The sequence below is a fragment of the Fundulus heteroclitus genome, chromosome 5 (assembly GCF_011125445.2).
Source record: "Fundulus heteroclitus isolate FHET01 chromosome 5, MU-UCD_Fhet_4.1, whole genome shotgun sequence".
In the NCBI taxonomy this organism is placed as follows: Eukaryota; Metazoa; Chordata; class Actinopteri; order Cyprinodontiformes; family Fundulidae; genus Fundulus; species Fundulus heteroclitus.
In genome coordinates, this window is record NC_046365.1 from 36,264,288 (window position 1) to 36,285,458 (window position 21,171).

Below are 21,171 nucleotides of genomic sequence, written 5' to 3' on the forward strand. Positions count from 1 at the left end.
TCTGACATTGGTTTGGCTAAATTTTAAAACCCCGGTCAAAATGAAATTAAATAAATCTTAGTTGTTTTAAGATGAGAAATGTATTTGTTTATGTAATAACTTTGTGTTTGTCGTACATTTTGATGTTCTAGTCATTAAAAAGTCAGCAATCCAGCCTGTTGTCTTCATCAGTTGTTAAAAACATGATAAAAAGGCGTCATGGCTTCTGACTCAGTTTGTAACGATGTAAAATCTGAGCATTTGTAAATTAGTTTTTTTTTTATAAGGGGAAGATTGTTTTAGAAATATGAATAGATTCACACCTCCACCTTTTCTTTTTCTGAATAGCAAAAGCTCTAATGGAGTTGTTTTAAGTGTTAAGGGTTTACTAAATGAAACATTATTTTCTCCTTATTAATGAGAAAAACTGTTAAAAAAAAAAAGTATGTTAATCTAATATTAGACGTGATGTTTTGACTAGTGGTTGGATGTTGAGAAGAAAACATGTTGAGACACATCGACAACGGTTTCCTGAAAGAAAAATAAATGTGCAGCGGTACAGAAAGGGTCCTGACACGAGATTAGGCTTTTACAATGTTGTTTAGGATTTTATTTTTGTAATTGTTTTACTTTTTAGAGCAGTTTGATAACAAATAGTGTTCAAATATATCTTTTAATTATAGAATGATCCACTGCAGGTTTAATCAGGTTAAGTAACTTAGATTGAATATTTTCAAACTAGCCATTTTGCTCCAAATCAGAAACTTTCTATCCTGTTCCTACTTCAAGGTGTCCACAGGCTTAAAATAAGGACCTAAACTGTCCTGTTTTGTGTTCTAAACCAATGAGGAGTGGGTTAGCAATCACAAGGTGTGTTTTTAAAGGAATGCTTAAAACGATTGAGTGTTGACCAGTGCAGGTATTTCAGTTTTTCTGCTATGAATAGGAATCCGCACACCGGATGCCAACCGCAGCACCATTAGCAGCTACAAAGCACGTCGATATTTTTCTACCAGCGCTCCAGACGTTTTTTGTCTGTCAGTTCGTTTCTTTTTTAACTCCGGCTCCCAGAAATCCTTCCTCACAGAAAACCTTTAAAGCGAATCTAAAAAAGCGTCTCGTTGCAAAAAAGATTTCTGATAGATGAAAGAAAGGTCGTGATGTTATAATATCGCAAGATCTTGTTACACTTTAAGTACATGCAACTAAAGTTTGTAACTAAGTGGAAATATTAGAAGAAGAGAATCAATTTAATTCCAGGTTGAGAAACGATTGTTTTAACCCGCCCAAAAAAAAACAACAACAAAAAGATTCAGTTGCTGAAAGTTGATGTAAGCTTTAAGGACCTGTTGCTCAGCCCTGAGTTTTTGTGGCGCTCTCTGAACCTCCTCATTACCCTCAGAACCAGCACCTCTGGCTAAACCTTTCAGCTGCCAAATTACAGGTGTAGGGCCAGATTTTCCACTCTGCTTCATGGCCTGTAATCATTGTTGGAGCTCCTGCGTTTGGTAGGACTGCAGACCTGTCGGGTTCAACAAACAAATTAGTGTTTTTCCCCCCAAAAAAAGAAAACTGTTGCAGAATGATGCAGGGGGGGAGGGGACTTAGATCACCTAGTGCCGCAGAAAAGAAGGTTTACGGTGTTGAACTTTTCCACCGCTGTTCTGACTGGAAAACCCAGAGGCCTCGAGCAAATCCAGCGCCGTTAAAGCCACGTTACCGGTCAGGTTTCCAGGTTCTCTCCGTCAGTATAAACCATTTTAACTCCTCAGTCCTGTTTGTCCGGCTCACTTTTACTCTTTACTCTGAGCTCTGCTCAAGTAAACGCGCAGTGGACGTTTTTAAGGCTTTGCTGTGTCTAAATGCTCCGATTGGAGTAGATGGAAACAGACTGCTGCTGCTCTGTGATTTAAACGCTATTCGTAACGGTGTCTGCAGACATAGCCTGGTTTGAGAAATGGGAGGGGGGGGGGGGGGTTTAATACAATACTAGATCTCAGAGAAAGTGATGTGGCACAATAGTTCAGTTCATTTGGCTCGTCTATATCTGGTTCAATAGAGTCTTGTTACGCCGCAGAGCAGAATGTCTATAGCTGGCTCAGTGTTTCTCATCCACAATAACATATTATGGACAATCCAATAAAACTGCTTCGTGCAAATTTATTGGAAAAACAAACTGGATTCATCTTGTCAATTAGACTAAAACTGAAAATAAGATGCAAGAGAAATGTCGGCTTTTTCGTTCTGCTGTAAAAATCAGTCGGTTCCTTTTGATTTGATTTAAATCCTTGTGGTTTGAAAAGGAACATCGATCGCTTTTATTCACTTTTTTTTTTTTTGGTGGCCCTTCATCTATTTGCTTCTTAAAGTATTCCTATGCAAATCAACCACGTGTTACGTAATGAAATCTTCAGCGAGCTCGCAGCTTTATGAAAATGTTTTAGCCTTGAGTTGGAGCAAAGGGGGGGAATAAAACAAGTTGACAAAGCCTGAAATCTTTCTGCTTCTGTTTCCGTTAAAACCACCTTTCACTCAAGTGCAGGAATTGTTCTGGGGCTTGAAATTGGTTTGAAATTGTGCTAAAATGGTGCAATATGTCAACAAACCAGTAGCTAGAGTGCTGTGAAAAGCGTTAAAATGTGCTTCAGGTCAGTAAACATTTTAACTTATCGGCCAAAGTTAACCTGGGTGAACGCAAAGCAAGGCAGATTTCATTAAAGGGGAAAAACTGTCCAACCCAGCTTGGCCCTCTTTGTAGGAGTAATTATCCCCACCCAAGCTAATAACTGGTTTGGCCGCTCATGATGGAAACAACAACCGCCGTCAGGTGTTTGGGATAATTGGCAACAAGTCTTTCACGTCGCTGTAAAGACTCGTAAGTCTGTTCAGAACGGTTTGATTCGGCCACATTGGCGGGATCTGAAACATGAACAGCCTGTTCAAGATCACACCACGGCATAGCCATCCCATTTTTAGCCTGGACTTTGACTAGGCCACTTCGGCTATGAAGCTCCAGCTCCATAACCCAGACATGTTTCTCCTTAGTTTCACATGCAATGCAGAAAGTTTCGCTCCTGTCTCATCAGTCCGTGCAATATTTCCTCAAAATAATTGAGGATCATCAGGATGTTTTCTTACTTATTTCCTTTTGCATTCTTTTTGATTGCCCTGAAACTTCTCTCTGTTGCTGTGTAACCCAAACCAGGCTGATAGACCCCCAACTGCTTTGTTCATTTATTTATTTTTTTAACATTATTTAGATAATTTTTCCTACCTCATGTGGTCATGTATTTAAGGGATCTCTTTATTCTCCACGTTTGGCAGCAACTAGATCTAGGTGTAGCTAATGAAACATAAAGAAGATAATGATCTGAAAACCCCATTTTCTATTAAGGCTGGATGATACAGAAAAAAAAGCATATCGCTAAAATAGAAATCATATTGATCGATATTGATAATTATCAACAAAATCAAAATATATATTCTAAGTGCAACCCTGGCCTTTTATGCTGTTGCGTAGCGACCTATTTTTAGATACAGAACACACAAACACGGAATTAAAACTCAACCCTTTATTCAACCAACTTTTTACCAAAACTGTAAGTTTAAAAAAAAACAAAAAAAAACGCATGCTCTCTGAACTCGTTGAAGGGGGCGGAGATTCCTGGGTCTACGTTGTGATTGGTTGAGAGGATTTAATGACTGAAATATTAAAACTTTTATTCTATTGAACTTTTTATTGACCCTTTTTCTATCATCGATCGCTATATATCGTTATTGAATTATCGTCCAGCCCTATTTTCTGTTCACTCGAGTTATCGAGGTATGTTGCGATTAATTTCTTCCAAAACAATGAAGAGTGGTAACAGCAAAATCAGAAAGAACTATGCAAAAACGTTTCTTTTTTCTTCCACAGCCGTCTGTAAAAGAAATCTCATCAAGTAAATTTTTTTTTCCTGTAAAATGAATCTGTTGTCATTGCTTCTTTTTGTTAAATCTGAAATCGGCATTAATCTAAATTGGTGCTTTAATTAAAGTCAGCAGTATTTCGTCAATCAAAGGCACTTAAATAACGACCGTGTCCACGTTTGCTCCGGGTGTCTGCAGAGCTGGACCGGCCCAGAAAAGCTGCTGGCGCTGGATGAGCTGATCGACAGCTGTGAGCCCACACAAGTCAAGCATATGATGCAGGTGATCGAGCCGCAGTTTCAGCGCGACTTCATCTCCCTGCTGCCCAAAGAGGTGAGCTCCTCTCTAGCGTCTTCTTCTTCTTTGTTGTTGTGGGTGGGGGTGCCTTCCTGTTGCTGCTGCTGCTGATATTACCTGCCAAACGTTGATGAGATCCCATTAGAGATTCTGGTGGAACAGCTTCTATCGGCTGCTTGTCGTGTCGCAGACTCAACGACCTTTCTGACAGGTGATGATACAGAGGAGCCCACGGTGGGTTAGAGATCCAAGGTGTCACAACCAAAGTAAACATTCATACCACGTCAGACGTTCTCACAATTTTAAATCCCCAAACCACTTTATTCGGTTTCTTCTTCTCTTCTTCTTGTTGTCGTTGACATCTTTTGGTAATTTCCATTATTTAAAGAACAGATTTGCCGCATCGCACTGCAGAACCAGTTGTAGTTTAAACCAAGAGAAAACTACTTCCTTACTCTCTATAGTCCTTCCTTCCTTCCTTCCTTCCTTCCTTCCTTCCTTCCTTCCTTCCTTCCTTCCTTTCTCTAGCCAACCCTTTATTCCTTCCTTTCTTTCCTCCTTTTACTCTGTAGCCCTTCCTTCCTTTTTCATTCCTTCCTTCTTCCTTCCTTTCCTCATTTCGCTCTGTAGCTCTTACTTCCTTCCTTCCTTCCTTCCTTTTGCTCTGTAGCCTTTCCTTCCTTCCTTCCTTTCCTCCTTTTGCTCTGTAGCCTTTCCTTCCTTCCTTTCCTCCTTTTGCTCTGTAGCTCTTCCTTCCTTCCTTCATTCCTTCCTCCCTTCCTTCCTTTATTTCCTCTTTTTGCTCTGTAACCCTTCTTCCTTCCTTCCTTCCTTCCTTCCTTCCTTCCTTCCTTCCTTCCTTCCTTCCTTCCTTCCTTCCTTCCAACCCTAGCCAACCCTTCCTTATTTTTGCCTCTCATCCTTGTACCCTTCTATCTGTCTTTGTGTCTTTTTTTGTTTTTTTTATCATCCTTTCTTGTATCTTTTTCTCTCTCGGCTGTCATTATTTCCTTTTCTCCTCCCTCCTTTGATTCCTTGTTTGCTCTTCCTTACCTTCCTTGTCTTCTACCTTCCTTGCAGTCATACATCCATATTTTACCTACCTTCCTTAGCGTTATTGATAAAGAATGAAATGCAAACTCTGTGCACAGATCTGCAATTAATTTACAATGATTGTTTTTATTTTTTTATTTATTTGAAACTAAATGTTAAAGAACTGAGAAGTCTAGGAGGCTGAGCCTGAAAATTATAGGGTTTTTATCTGGAAATATAATCAGTAACCTTGAACTCAGGGTAAATTACATAATTATAGGGAACTACAATAAATGTAGACGGATATGAGCAAAGACCAGAAACCAAAATAGAGCATAAAAATGTTTCTTAATCATTCAACTTTAATAATATTCTTCAGCCAAGATAAATGCGTTTTTAAGTTATTTCATGTTTTTGATGTATATAAAATGACAACTTTCATGTATTTTCAACATTTATCATTGGTCAAAAGTATTTATTCAACATGTTTATGGTTGAATGTTTGAAAGTTAAAGGCACTTTAAATTAATATTTTATTCCATTTAGAGCCTCTGAACTTAAGTCAATCAGACTTTTGTTCATTTGGTTAACTTTTGTCATTTTAGCCAAACTTTGTGCCTAAATAATCAGATCAAACGGTTTAATCCATCTAGTTTGTCCCGGTGAGATCTGGATCATAAGGAGTTTGCTGCAGAATAACAGAAAAGTTTTTAAAGCAGGTTGCCTCTCATGCTGCAAAGCATCACATCTGCTCCAATGGTTCAAACCTTCAGTTATTATCTTTCTCGTTTATTCTTTCCTATTCTTATTTTTTTCACTTGTCTAGAAGTGCGTGTTTAAAGAATGTTGCCTTTGTTCGCTGGATTTGACTTAAAACCTAAAAAAAATCCACGTTCAAACTTCTAATTCATGAATCTTGGTTGAATATTTCTTTAGCATATATATATTTATTTAGATTGATGTGTGGTAGCTTATATTTTTTGCTTTCGTGTCCTCTTAAGCCCAACTAGGCACTGACATCATGAATTAGCTTTAGCTAGAAATGCTGTAGTGTTCGGCCACCGAGCGTCTGCTCCTAAAAAAAAAAAAAGAAATCAATCAATCTAATGAACAAAATGAAATGCTTGGACTGGACGCTCACAGTTTATATTGTGCGGGGCCTTTTCTATAGTTGGTCCTCAGCTGTGGAATAACCTGCACATAAGAGAGGCTCCTTCACTGCCCTCTTTAAAAGCACGCTGTTGAAACCACTATTCTTTGGCTTTTAACACTAGCAAGACTTAGTTTTCATTTTTAATTGGTTTTATTGTTTCTTTTTAAGTGTTTTCTTGCATTATCTGTTTATTTTTTCAATGGATGTGCTTTAGCTTGTAGCCATGTACAGCACAGTGTTTCAGCTGCTGGCTGCTTTTAAAGCGCTTTATAAATAAAGATCTTTTCTTTTGGAATGTGCCTAAAGTTCTGGTCAGATCACCTGTTCTGTAATAATTTGCAGCCCTATAACGGTCCGTTGGTCTGTCAACAGCTGGCTTTGTACGTACTTTCATTCCTGGAACCGAAGGACCTCCTCCAAGCGGCGCAGACGTGCCGCTACTGGCGCATCCTGGCAGAGGACAACCTGCTGTGGAGAGAGAAATGCAGGGAAGAGGGTGAGTCCCGAGTCGCTTCCCAGCCCCTGGCCTCCTGCTGTGGGTGATCTTAAAGTCACCACTGATATTTACACTGCAAAAATGGACCTAAAAATAAGTAAAATGTTCTTAAAATTAGTGTTTTTGTCCATGATTTGAGCAGGTAAATAAGATTATCTGCCAATTAAATGAGTATTTTGACCCCTAAAATAAGATAATTAGACATCCTGCACTTGAAATAAGATGGAGATGGATTGTTCCTATTTCAAGTGCAAAAATCTTATTCCACTGGCAGATAATCTTATTTACCCGCTCAAATCAAGGACAGATGCACTCATTTTAAGAAAATTGTACTATTTTTAGTTCAGTTTTTGCCGTGTAGCCTTTGAGTGCATTCAGCAACTTGATTTTCCTCTCTCTCTCTGTGCAGGTATTGATGAGCCTCTACCCCCTCGCAAAAGGAAAATTGCCAAGCCGGGCTTCACTCACAGCCCCTGGAAGAGCGCCTACATCAGGCAGCACAGGATAGACACCAACTGGAGGAGAGGGGACCTCAAATCACCCAAGGTAGCTGCTCTCTCTGCTAACTTTGATTCCCCACAGGTTAGGTGATCTTGAAGATCTGTTATCAGGCAGCCTTAAGTCAAAGAAAGCCGGTTCAGAAAAGGGTCTGAAGCGTGGAGCAGCATGTCACGTCTGCGGTATTCCTGTGAAATAATAATGGAGCAGGCCCACAGGACGGTCTCCTTCAATCCCACTTGTGTTTTTATCTTTTACCTGTGAAGAAGTTTGTTTTGTTCTTATTCTTCAAATCATGACAGGAATGTTTAAGAAAACCCGCAGCAGACCTTGAAGGTCTCAGCTGCTTGTGGAACATCTGAAGGTCATTTTTTGGGAGACTACTGGCACAATTAGGCTCCCGGGGACTTTATATTCGTCTCCATATGCCGCGGGCCGTGTGATCTGCTGAGCCGGCAGTCCCGTGACCCAGTAGCAGTCACACAGCACACATAAACACAGCAGCAAACACCTCCCCGGCAAAGAGCTTTGTACACCTCCAGAACTTTTTGACATTTTCCTCTTATCTCATTTTCACTTTGATGCGAAAAGCCCCGGAGAGGCGCGGCTGTCTGTTCAGATCCTGTCATTTGCTTTGTCGTCCCTCATCCAAGTCCTGCTCTTATCCCCTTCATCGTGTGTCGCCTCGCCTCTCCTGTCTGAAGGTGCTGAAGGGACACGACGACCATGTGATCACCTGCCTCCAGTTCTGTGGCAACCGCATCGTCAGCGGCTCCGACGACAACACGCTGAAGGTCTGGTCGGCCATAACAGGAAAGGTAAAGTTACGTTTTTTATTGTTTACTGGAGTCACAATGATTAACAGGAGCTGGGGAAAAAAAATCCATATTTATCTTTTCTCCATTCTTAGATTATTTTGTATCTTGCTTGAAGCTTTGAAAGAAAAGAATGACTGGAATAACGAGGATGCTTGCAGTGTTATCCACAGTGTAGCGTTAGCTTTTATCATTTTCTAAGCCTAAATGTGGATTTATTTATCTCTGATGTGCTCTAATGTGTGAACTAGTGGTAAATGACGCTTTCATTGATTTTTTTTTGTCAGCCGGTGTGACCCGGACTTTTGCTTTAAGGATCTCCAGGGAGTCAAAGTTTATTCTTAACTGCGGCTCTGATCAGTGAAGACTTTTCCTCTCCTAAGGAACGTTTTTATGCACCACTGTTGTTGGGAGGTAGCTCTCTATTGGTTTCTACAGCGTGTAAAAAACAACGTCATTCTTTTCTTATCCAGCTGCAAAGCAGATCTACCTTTGGCCATTAGACTTAGACAACTTTATTTGTCATTTTGTATGCACAGAGTGCGTACAGAACGAAATTTCGTTGCATACAGCTTTGTAAATTGCAGTAAAAAGTTAAATTACAGTTTTAGGTGCAGCAGAGATTTAAAAGTAAACAATAGATTTAAAATACAATATAAAAACAATTGAAATGTAAACAATACAGGAGAAGGTCACAGTATGCAAACCATTGTATGTACAGATTAATACAGAAACCTGAGCCTGAAGTTACCATTAGAATTTTTTTTTTTAAATTTCTGCTAAATGGTGACAAGATAATACATAATAAACCACTTTTGGTTAATAATGTCGTGAAATAAATGATTGGAATAAATTCTCTGTTTTCCTCTGAGCTGGTTCATAGTTAGATTTTTGCTACATACAGTGTCTTGTAAAAGTATTAATTCCCATTTAAACATAGTCAGTGATTACAAAGTGGAAAATGATGCATGATTTAAGAGATAAAGATCTCAAATCCGTGGCCTGCATATCTGGTCGAGCCCTCGGGGTCGCCAGTGTCACGCATTCAGATTGGACGGAGAGTTGTTGTGAAAAATCAGGTCACGGGTTCTTAAGTTGATTCAGTTCTGGGCTTTGACTAGGCCATTTCATGTAAATATGTGTCTGCATGTCAGGAAGGGAAGAATCCCCACAGCGTGATTTAACCGCTGCCTTTGACGGTTGATCATAAAATGTAAATTCCTCGTTTGGAGCGCAGTGTGTGAGTGTCAGCACTGCAGTGGTTTAGGTCTTACTTGGCAGAGCAAACTTTCTTAGTAAATTTGGGTGTGTTTGTGTCCTCTGCTGCTCCTCTTCAGTGTTAAGGCCCTTGTTTCTCTCTTTGTACCTGCTTCCCCTTGGTTCCATCTTCAGGAAACATGGAGTTTCCTAACGCTGGTTTGCAGATGACTCCCTGGTTTATCTCCCACTTAAAAAAGCCAAGGGTTTCTCCTTAAGTTCGTTATTCAAATGTGTCAATGATATAAAATCTTGGACTATTTACACTTGAACAAACAATAAGCAGAAGAAGATGGTTTTTGGCGGCACATCTGGCACAATATGTTAGGCCGATTATCACAAATCTGGGAGTTAAGATAGATGCTGAATTTAAACCTGAGAGCCAGATTAGGACGGTAATAAAATTTAACATTTTTTCTTTTTGTTTTTTTTTCATCTGAGGCAGTTAGCCAAAGTGAAGTCTTTTCTGTCGAGGCAACTTTTTGGAACATTAAGTCAGGCTGGATTACTGTAACTCGCTCTATTTTGGGGTTAGTGATTCATCCATCAGGGGTCTGCAGGTTGTGCAAAATGCTGCAGCATGACTTTTAACTGGAACAAAAAGGTCTGAGCACATTACCCCCCCATCTTAAACTCCCTTCATTGGCTGCCTGTACGTTTTAGAGTTCATTTTAAAGTTCTCTTACTTGCTTTTAAATCTGTTAATGGCTTGCCGCTCCCCCTCTTTCTGAGCTGCTGCTCTCCCATTCATCTGCCCGCTCCCTAAGGTCTGCCAGCCAGCAGCTCCTTACTGTCCCTAAATCAAAGCAGAAACTAAGAAGCCGCGCCTTCGCTGTAGCGGCTCCAAGGTTGTGGAACGGATATCAATTAAGCCCCCTTTCTTTTTAATTATTTTAATCTTTAACTATTTTTACTGTTTTCAACTATGTTATTTGTCTATTATAGTGTTTAATTTGTCTGTCTATTTAAATTTTAAACAGATATTTGCAGTTGTATGCGTACAGCACTTTGTTGACCTTTTGTTCTGGTAAAGTGATTTATAAATAATTATGGTATTATGCTGCCGCCGCCATGTTTCAGCGTATAGAGCAGGGGTCAGAGACATTTTTGCCCTCGGTCCAGCTAAATACATTTATTTTAGAGCCACAAAAGTTACACATCTCTTTGAAACAAGAGCTTGTTTTTATAGTATGCTATAGGAAATTTGTTTACTTTTTTTTATTATTATTAAAGATCAACAGTTTTTATTATTTAACCAACAGATTTTTATGTTTTTTTTTTATTTTCTTTAATTGCACATTTGATTATTTATAGCAAATGGCATCAAAATGATGAAAAAGCAAGTCGTTTGCAACCTATTGACAAAAAGATACTTCATTTATCTATAGTAAAATATTCTATACACGTCTTTTTAGAGATATTAGAGTAAATGGATGCAAAATACAAGCATCTGCCTATGAGTATTAATTTGATTTAAGAGGATGCATTGCCCTGTGTTGGTTTATCATCTAAAAATAAATAAATGTAGTGATAAATAAAATGATTCAAAGTGAAAGGGTCAAGGTTTATGAATATTTTTCATAGTATACTATATAAAGTGTTTTTTGTCTACTCTGTATTGGTTTAAAAAGAGAAGGAGACATTTAGGCTGCATTTTAGCAGCTCTGTAGACGTCCTGTGAAGCATCCAGACTGTCAGCGATAGCTAATGATCCAAAAAAAAAAAAAAAGTTTCTGCATCCAGATAAAATCTCCTTCTAAAGTTCTTCACCAGCCTCTTCTCCGGTCTTGCATTGATCCGGTTTGCAGCGTTCTTCCACAGCTTTCGGCTGCACACAGTGTTTGTATTCATAGCTGAAGCCGGAGCAGTCACACAGGCCGGGTCGTCTTTATTAAAAACAAAAGCCGGCGATGCGGCGAAGTCGCAGTGAGGTGTAGATTGTTGCAGATCAGAGTTTTGATGCTAAATAATCACTTCAACACACAATTTTATGACTTTTTTTTTTTGGTTTTTACAAGACATCATAGGATAAACCTTTAAAGCCATGGATACTCTGCATGCTCACTCAGTTGTGGATTTCCTTATCTTTGGCATATAATCGGAGGGGAGAAAAAAAAGCTCTTTATTGATGCAAAGACGCTGCTTTACACAAGCTTATGTTGGCCCTGGGCCCATCGCTGATTATAAGCGTACCAGTCACAGCATTTGCTGATCCGAGTCGATCTCACCAAGGTCGTTCCGATGGGCAAGGAGCTCCGCTTGGCTCTGCTTCCCTAAAACACAAATATCTGGCTGACAGGTTGGTGAGTTACAGGCTCGGCGGCTCCATATTGGGGGCAGAAGTCTGCAATGAATCACCTCGCCAGCAGGATATGTACTGCTTCGTTCAGACCGACGGCTTCGTCTCCTGCAGTGTTTAGCCGCCTCCAGATCGTTTGCTTACAGCAGGTACGCCAGAGAACCGAGCTGAAATCTGACTGTTTGGGTGCTGCCCCCCACCCCGCCCCACCCGATGCTCATAAAACCTGAGTAAAAACATGGTAATGGTCCCAGCACTCGTAATTTACTTTTCTTCTCTCTTGTCAACATTTTTTGGACTTGCCCGCTCCTTAAGGGACGCCTTTAGGTTTCACCTGGGTGGGATGCAGGCACTGAGCTATATTATACACTGGAGTGCTAATCACCGGCTGTTAGAACGAGTCGCTTTGAAGCCACCGGCCGCCATATTGGTACTCCCTATTTCCCCCCAGTAACTAGGGAATATGTGCGCTACAGCATCGAATAACGAGGCTTTTCTCATGTTCAGGGGGGGCTTAAAACTTTTAAAATGTCAAATGCCAAATACTTTAATGTTATGTTCTAAAACTATCAAGTAATGAGAAAGTCATGTGCTGAAATATTTAGCATTTATATATATATATATATATATATATATATATATATATATATATACACACTTATATGGCTAGAATGAAAAAGGAAGAAAAATTGTTACTCTATTGAACTTTTTATTGACCCCTTTTTTTCTATCGATATACGTCTATCGATCTATATATATATATATATATATATATATGAATAACATGTAAAATATTTCAGCACCTAATTTCCTAGTAGTTGATAGTGTTAGTACATCCACTGACTGTAGAATTACCTGTGAAACGTTTTCACTCAGCCAGAAAACTGCTTGTTGTTGCAACCAAATCCTGTGGGATTCTGTGAGAGTAGGGAGGAGCAAGATGGCGGCCAGTGGCTTCAGTTTCTTCGGCAAAATCAGCACTCCAGTGTATTATATAGCTCAGTGGATGCAGGCGTGTTTAATGGCTTCTATATTTGGCCGCTGCCTCTTGGTGGAATAACATCACAATATACTTTTTTTTCTAACAGTGAGTGCATCTTTTACTGTTTTACTTTCTAACCTCAACAAAAGCTGGATTCCCCGACTCCAGAGGTCAGCAGATAAAACGGGCTCACAGTTCAATCGATAGCTGCTTTTCAGGTTTATATCAGTGTTATGTGGAGGATTTAAGTAGTTAGTGGCCAATTTCTGCTCCATTTTTTCTTCTTAAGCTTTGATAACGACTTTCTCTGATTGCGGCTTCTCTTTACAGACTATAATGCTTTAAGATTAAAGAACAGCCACAGAAAGTTTTTTTTCTCCTCCTGGCTCTCCTGCTGTAAGCGTTCATAAAATGTTAAAATCTGCAGCTAAGGCGACATCACACCATGTGAGAGCGGTGGCTGTAAAACAGGGTTATGGGCTAAGCTTTAGGAGGGAATAGCACCGTGATGAAGTAAATCATGTGCAGCTGGAAAATGTTCCCACCTTCATCCCCGCCTGACTCTGAGTATCGCAGCCGATAAAAAAAGCAGAGATGCTCCAAACATCTCTGCTCCAGATGATGCTCCAGATGTTTCCATCAATTCTTTAACAAATCTAATTTCCCCGAAAGATTAGTTTGGATTCGTTGGTAAAATCACAGCAACACTCGCTTGCAAAGCCATGATCTAAATTTCTTAAATCTTCAACAAATTAGTCTCCATCCACCACCAAGACGGATGCTCAATTTTTCATCGTTTTTTTTTTTTGCTCCATTCGTTTTCTCCTTGGATTATATTGTTAAACGAAACACAGAATTACACCCACGCTGGGGGGAAAAAATCAGAAAATTAACTTTTCCATCTCGGTATTCGGGAATATGAGGAAGGAAACGGCGTCTGGAAGACAGAAAGATCTCGTGAAACTTGCAACAAATGCGTGTTTCTGGGAAGGTGTTTGAAGATCCCGTCTTCGGTGGATGAACCTTTTTGTCTCCAGCTCCGGCTCGAGCTGTCAATCTTCTGGCCCGCACACACAAACAGCTGCGCGGGTCTCAGCTCTTCAAAGGTGGCTGCCTCGTGTTTAACAGAGCAGAGCTTGTCCTTGGGGGTGCCTGTCAGCGGCAGCCTCGGCTGTCACGCAGATTTAAGATGGCAGACCTGTGGACTGATGTTGCATCCTGGGAGGGATGTCCGCTGTGGACCTGCAGTAATACACGTTTTGCCCTCCTTTTTCTTCACAAACAAGTCCCCGACATTTTTTAAAGCTGCTTCTGAGGCTGCTACCGACATTATTTAGGATCGGGGAATAAATGCTGTTGTTGAGCTTTCATTTGAAGGCTTTTGAACCTGTTATTAACTCCATTAAAGACACAACTCCATAATAAATCCTCAAAAGTCTCACAATTAAGATAAAATCTCTACTGGCAAACTTCAAATTCAGTCGAATTTACAATTCTTTAAGATTTCATTTTCGGAAAATCTGGATTTTATTTTGCCAATACACTCATTGGGTTACCATGAAGAGAACAGCATGTGATGCAGAATATATGTTTAGGCAAATATATTGTCAAAATATTGTTAAGTGGAAACTTTTTTTTACCATAATACGAGGTACTTCATTTACTTATTTACTTTTTTTTAACTTAGTTTGATGTTCACTAAGTGCAGTGAAGCCTGTTCTTAGCTCAATGTGTAATACCATTAGCAGCAAATGTTTTGTTATATTTTCATTGTTTATAATGGCACGGCTGCCATCTTGTTTTACAAGCATGTTTCACAGCTTGTTTTTAGTTGCACTTTGAATTCAGGTCAACTCCCTGACGAAAAACTTGACATAAAAAGCAAGGTTTTAAAATAATTTCTTTAATTTCTTTTTATGAAACAAAAAGGAGGAAAAAAATCGATTAATCGGATTTGGTATGATAAAATCTGAGATTTATTTTTTAATCCATATCGCCCAGCCCTACTTCACATCGATGTCTTTTTGAAGGGTTTTTTTCCCTCTGTTGCTTACTTTCAACAGTTAAATTACTTCAGTGACAGCAACGTCTTTTAAATCCTCTCTGGGATTATTAAAGTGTGAATTTAACTGAATTTTATTTTGCTTGTAAGGAAATATGACCAACATAAACAAAAGAAAAGCCATGCAGAACGGGATTATCTGTTGTCTGCCTTTGTCTGTGGTGGCTCTGGCCCCCAGAAAGCTCTGGTCCGATCAAACATTATCCTGTACATCAAAGGAACCTTACAAGTTGATGATTTTTCGTGTCGTCCACACAGGACTGGTGTGTGTGTGTGGGGGTCCATGGGCCAAACAATTATGGTAAAGACGTTCACTTTCAGACTTTCAGACACAAATCAGTCAGACGCAGAATTGCGGGTCACCAATAATCTCTGCTTTACTTTAATAAAGGTTTCACACGTGTTATTATTAGGGCTGAACGATTTTGTAAAATAAGGTGCTCTTAATATTGTGATTTAATGCGATTTTTTTCCCAGTTTAATTTATCATGTGTTTCAAAATATATACAAACAACAAATCAATTTGTTTCCTCGCCATGTGGATTAGTTGCTAAAAGACCCGCAGCATCTAAACTCGGAGCAGTAATAATTGCGTTCGGCCTACAATATATTTCAATCAAAATTGCAATTTTGACTTTTCTCCGCATTAACCACAAGCAACAAAAATGGCCTCTAAATAAAGATGTTTGTAAACAAGGACTATTTTAAATATGAACTTTTAATGTTTCTATTGATCAGAATGTTATTCAAGAGAACAGCTTTTAATTTAATTGGACATCAATCCTTGTTGAAGATAAAGTGCAAAGTCTAACCAACAACCAAACGGCTTGCTTTAAACTGATTGACCAGTACTTAATACTTTGTATGATTATACAAACTCTAAAACAAGTAATACAATTAGATTATCTCACTGCTGCAACTGTCTTCCCTTCCATGTGGAGGCAAACCCACTTTAAACATTTTACCAACACCTAAAGGACGTGTCTAATTCCCTAATTGTTACATAGCCAAAAATTGCAGACCTCTGCAATTTGGAAATGGAGTTATTTTAAATCATGATTATATTGAAAATGCGATTAATTGTTCAGCCCTAGTTATTATTGCTTTTTGTTCAGCTGGAAGTGAGAGGATTATGCTCTCCTCACCAAACCAACACAAGAACGACTGCTTGTAGCACCATACAGGAGGCTGAACGCTCATGTGAGTTGGGAGCAGTGGAGATGGGAGCGATGAATGAACAGCAGACCCGCTCGTTGTATAAAAAGACCGCTTATGGCCCGTCGTTTGTGTACGCGTATTGTTAGCTCGCCGGTTTGAGGTTTGCCGTACAAGTTTATTACGAGGAAATGTACCAGCCATAAGACGAGGAGTTCACCGTTTCAATTTAAGGGCCGCGTTTTATGTCTTTGTGTTCATAGCTCCTGCTTTCTTTCTAATTCACTCTGTTTTCCCTCAAATCGTCGTTTCCGCACTCAGACTCGAAGCGTCTTGCACTGGATCGTATCATCGCCTAGCAACCATCACAGCCAATAGAGCGACTGCGCGCAACGCCGGCGGGGTCACGTTTTTTGGACTATAAGGCACACTTAAAATACTTAAATCTTCTCAAGAATTGATGATGTGCCTTGTACATAATGACCGTTGTGCTAAGTGACTGATTTTATGTGGTACAATGCGCTCAAAAATGTGTTAAAACGTGTAAGTATGACTTTGGTTATCAACTAAACCGCTCTGCTCTATGGATATTCTGAGCATTACGGTACACTGTGTCATTACCTGATAGTAGTGTTGCGCCGATGCCATTTATGGTCTCCGATACCGATACCCGCTACCTGGCTGTGCAGTATTGGCCGATACCGATATCATACCGACACCATCTGTTTGAAATTGAGTGTATATATGAAGAACTGCATACTACTTAGGGTAGTAGAACTTTTTATTGCCTACCTGGAATGGGTGACAATTGTTGAATAAACTTTTGGCACTCAAAGGCCAAAATAGTGCAACATTCGTGAAATTATAACATGTATAATAGTAGTGCAACAGTAAGACAGTAAAATTACATTATTAATTGAATAATCTCTTTTAAACCTTGAGTTTTGGCTCTCAAATGCCAAAATAGTGCAACTTTCATGAACATGTATAATACTAGTCGGGAGAGAGAAGGCTGCGTTCAAGTGACATACAAACATCAAAATGGTATCGGTGCCTATTTGTTGGTACTCGCCGATACCGATACCATCATTTTAGTGCTGGATCGGAGCCCCATCCGATACTGGTATCGGTATCGGTGCAACACTAGATATTACACCTGTGGGAAGAATATTTACTGCGCCATATGGTCCAGAAAATACGGTTCTAGTGGGTTTGCTTGTGTGGCAAGAGGAGATCGTTGCATGTTGTCTTCTGACGAAGGAGAGAAACAGCTTCAGCTTTCTGCTCCGTGTTGAAGCCGTCGTGGCATGTTTTCAAAAGGATAACCTTTTTGTCAACTAAACAATTCTCCGGCTGGTCAACATAGAGAAGGAAACAAGCTAACCCCAAAGAAGGGTGTGACTTCACAGTTATACTCTGTTGGTCTGTGGCTGGGAACGGTGCAGAGAGAAGGTTTGCGCATATGGTGGAGGAGGCAAGCAGGAAAAGATTTCTGTCCAATAAGCCTTAAACCTGAACACAGACACAAAGATTTGAGGTTGAACATGAGAGAGAAAGCAATAGGTTTTAAGGAAAACAAAACAAGTTTTGAGGGCAAAGATATGAAATGTGGCTCTTGGTTTTTGGCCTCTTAGTTTAGCAAAGTGCCAGCAGTCCCCAGTAGACACTAAATGAATGCAGAAATGTTCTTGTTTCTAAAATGATTGAAACAAATTCTCATTTTTGTTTCATTTTCTTGACTAGAAAGATGCCTTAGAAGCATGATTCATGTGTACTGCTACATTCCCACCAAATCTGGACAAGCTTTTTATCATTTCAACCACACGTCTTCATAATAAATGTGTTAAGGAGCCCAAAAAGGGCATTTTGTCAGAAATGTGTCCCCGTTTGAAACAAACCGTGAAGGCCATGTTTTGATTTTGGTTTAATTAATCAGTAAGCAACCTTTTAGAAGACAGCTGTCATCTGCAGCTTTATTGGCTTGCTCCGCTCCGTTTTTGGATTATTTTCCTTAATTACATGAGTGGCATTAGCTTCTGTGGTGTCTTTGGTTGTTTTCTTGGTTTTTCTGTCGATTTAATATTTTTCTTGAAGCCATGGATTGGGAGGAAATGAATTGTTTCTCAAAGGGAAAACTCATTTACTTGAGTAAAGTAAACTTTTTTGTGTCAAAAAAGATTTTATGCAACCATTTTATACATTTCCTGACAGTAACCATCATCTAAGGTGGATGAATTAAGTCAAGTTGTCCACAAATATTTGATTTGACAAAAAAAAAAAAGAAACCACAACGTCTCTTAGACAGCTGTAAGACTTACACATGTTGTCACAATTTTCACTGACCTAGAGGCAACTCAAGGAAACAAACATTTAATCGGCTTTCAGATCTTGGAACATCTTTCATTTAGCAGTTCGCAGTTTTAGCTCCGAGGCTTTTATTTTTTTTTTCTTCCCTTCTCCGAGATTGCCACGTAACATCTTTAACCTCTTTATCCTGTCTTTGTTTCAGGCTATGGGGGTACAAGGAAGGATCCGCGCCACAATAATCTTTTAACGATGTGGCGTTTGGTTGTAATTATCTACAATCTTTACCTGTGGCTGTTGTATTTAATCGCTGCTTAGCATGAGCCCAGTGCACATTCAGCTCCATTTACCCCCTTTTTCTTAAACTATATTCCCCACAAAGGTCATAAGAGGTTTATATATTAATATTTGATACAGAGAAAGAGTTGACACTCTGTAAGTGTAAAGCCCTGTATCAGCAGCCCTGTGTTTAAAGCAGGCTTTCTTAGTTTGAGCGAAGGAAGCACTAATCTTCCTTCATTCTCACAGAGAGGCTTATTTTATGTTGGATGCCCAAGTCGTTCATTTCAGATACAGTCTCCTCCCACGCAGCGTTTGAGTGGGCTCTAATCACACGGATTCCTGTTCTCTGAGCTTTCCTCTAAATCTTTAATTCACAAGATGAATCGTGGACCCTCGTATGTCCGGAGCAAATTACACGAAGCTGCAGCCCTCTCCGTAAACACAACTCTGGAGACTTTATTTTCCACGCGATTGAATTAGGAGGGTTTTTATTACACTCATTTTCAGTTATTCAAATAGTTATAAGTGATGAGCCAACATTGACGACCATGGAACGGTATTTTGATTCTCACTCTGTGATAATTTACACTAAGATTTTAAAATATACACACCTTTATTTAAAGCCAGAAAGCAACAGTTGCTCCACCTGCTGCAGGAACAAGCCAACCTGTTAATTATTACCATTATTTAATACACAGACTGAAGCAAAACTATAATATAAACACTTGCTAAACGTTTTTATAGTTATCCAGCAAGCTTGCTTATTGCCACTCTGCTGATATTAGCATCTTAATTATTAGGGCCGTCTTCTCAGGTAGGCAAGGCAAATTTATTTATAAAGTATGTTTCAGTAACAAGACGATTCAAAGTGCCGTGCATGAACAGAAAAAACATTACAGAGGGAAATGTTGCATTAACAAGGGAACAAGCTAAGTAAGACCTTGAATAAACAAGTTTCACTGGAAACAGCTTAATCATTCAAAGCTTAATTGTTTCTATTCATACATTAACAAGCACAGATAAAGCATAAAATCACAGTTTTTAATTATTTCTAATACTAATAATAAGAAATAACCTGGGTAAATCCCTGGGCATTTCTGATCTAAAGTAATTTTATCTAACTTTTCTAAAGTTACAACTAGAATAACTTCTGTTGTTTCGTTGTAATTGCCTGGCCTGCAATGTGCAGCTTTACAGACTCTCCTCTTCTCCTGCCAGCGGCTGTTTTTAAATCAGCACAGGGTTGATTAGGTGACCGGCTGTGGGTTTGATTCCCGCTGTCTCTTGTCACATGTCTGTGCGGAACAAGTTCTGACACTTCAGACCAACCACACAGAGTTGGAGTGCAAATGGGTGAATGCAGCTCTAGTAAAAAGTGCTTTGAGTGATCAGCATGACTAGAAAAGCTCCATATAAATTCAGTCTAATTAGCATTTAATATGTGCTAAGCAGCACTTCTTACCAAACCTTTCAGCCTGCGACTCCCAAACTAACAGTAAATTTATTTACATTTTTTCTTGTAAATTATTAGAATAAAGTAATACTTTTTGTAAGAACTCTTACAAAAAAAGGGCAGCCCCCTGCATTAAAGTGAGGAGTGTGGAGCATCTTACACAAAAACGGAAAAGTTAAATCTTTTTAGCGCATCAAATCAATTCAGGGGGTCCTATTTTATAGGATTACTGTGTTTTTCTTGTATTTAAGTATTTCCAAAAAGCAGAGTTTGTTAGCCATGCAAGAGAGGAAACGGGTTGCCTTCTTTCAGGCAGCTGACTGGCAATCTGTAGCAACAGGTGGGGGAGGGGCCGACCACACTTCAAGCAGCCACAGAAAAGTCCAGTTAGTTAAGATTCTCATTAAAAGAACTTTAAATTATAGGGATAGTTTGGGTTAACATTTCTGTGGCTTTGAGCCCTGAACTGAAACCTATGTAGGACAAACACCCCATACATAACTTTTATTGTATTTAAATAATAATGTTTATTCCAATAAGTCAGATCTTTGGATATTGGCTGATTTTTTTTTTTTCTTTTTCTTTTTCTTTTTTTTTTTACTAATTGCAGGTTTTGAACCTTTCCAAGAAAGCTGTATTTTATCTCCATTATTGTAAAAGGTAGAGAAACGTGGACAAATGGGAGACAAAAGAAGGCAGATTCTGACAGAATATTGACAGAGTTGACTGCAGAGATGCATCCTTCTTCCGTTGCTCAACTATCAGGCAGGTTTTCAAACAACAGCGCTTCATAACTATTCGGTTGGTGCCTGAATATTGTCTTCTGTTGTATGTTGGGTCATGTTTTTATTGATTCAACAAAAGAAACGGGGACTAAATTTGGTACAGGTGGCTGGTAACGAAGAGCCGGATTAAAATGGTCTCTTTGACAAGTTCTCCGTCATGTGTGGTTATGAGGATGGTTCATCTTGTGAGATTATGAGTTGTTTTGTGTGTTAATGGGTCAAAGGTTACAATTATGTTGCTTTAAAGCAAAAATATTTAGTTTCCAGGCTGAAAATATGTGGAAAAAGTAAAAAAAAAAAAAAAAGAGAAAAATTTAAAGACCAAAGAGAAGAAGTGTTGACCAATAATCCTTGGAAAGATTAGGAGAAAAGAAGCAAAATATAAAGAAAATGGGTATTATGCATAATGGGAT

General features: G+C 39.2%; 1 protein-coding gene across 1 annotated transcript in view; it reads left to right on the plus strand.

The window, feature by feature from the left end:
- Positions 1–21,171, plus strand: part of fbxw7 (F-box and WD repeat domain containing 7) — a gene marked incomplete in the record, with an annotated part of 62,827 nt that overhangs the window by 25,003 nt on the left and 16,653 nt on the right. Inside the window, 4 exon segments of the mRNA XM_036137523.1 lie at positions 4,087–4,221; positions 6,743–6,866; positions 7,276–7,412; positions 8,069–8,182. Of these exon segments, the coding sequence (XP_035993416.1) occupies positions 4,087–4,221; positions 6,743–6,866; positions 7,276–7,412; positions 8,069–8,182 (510 nt within the window).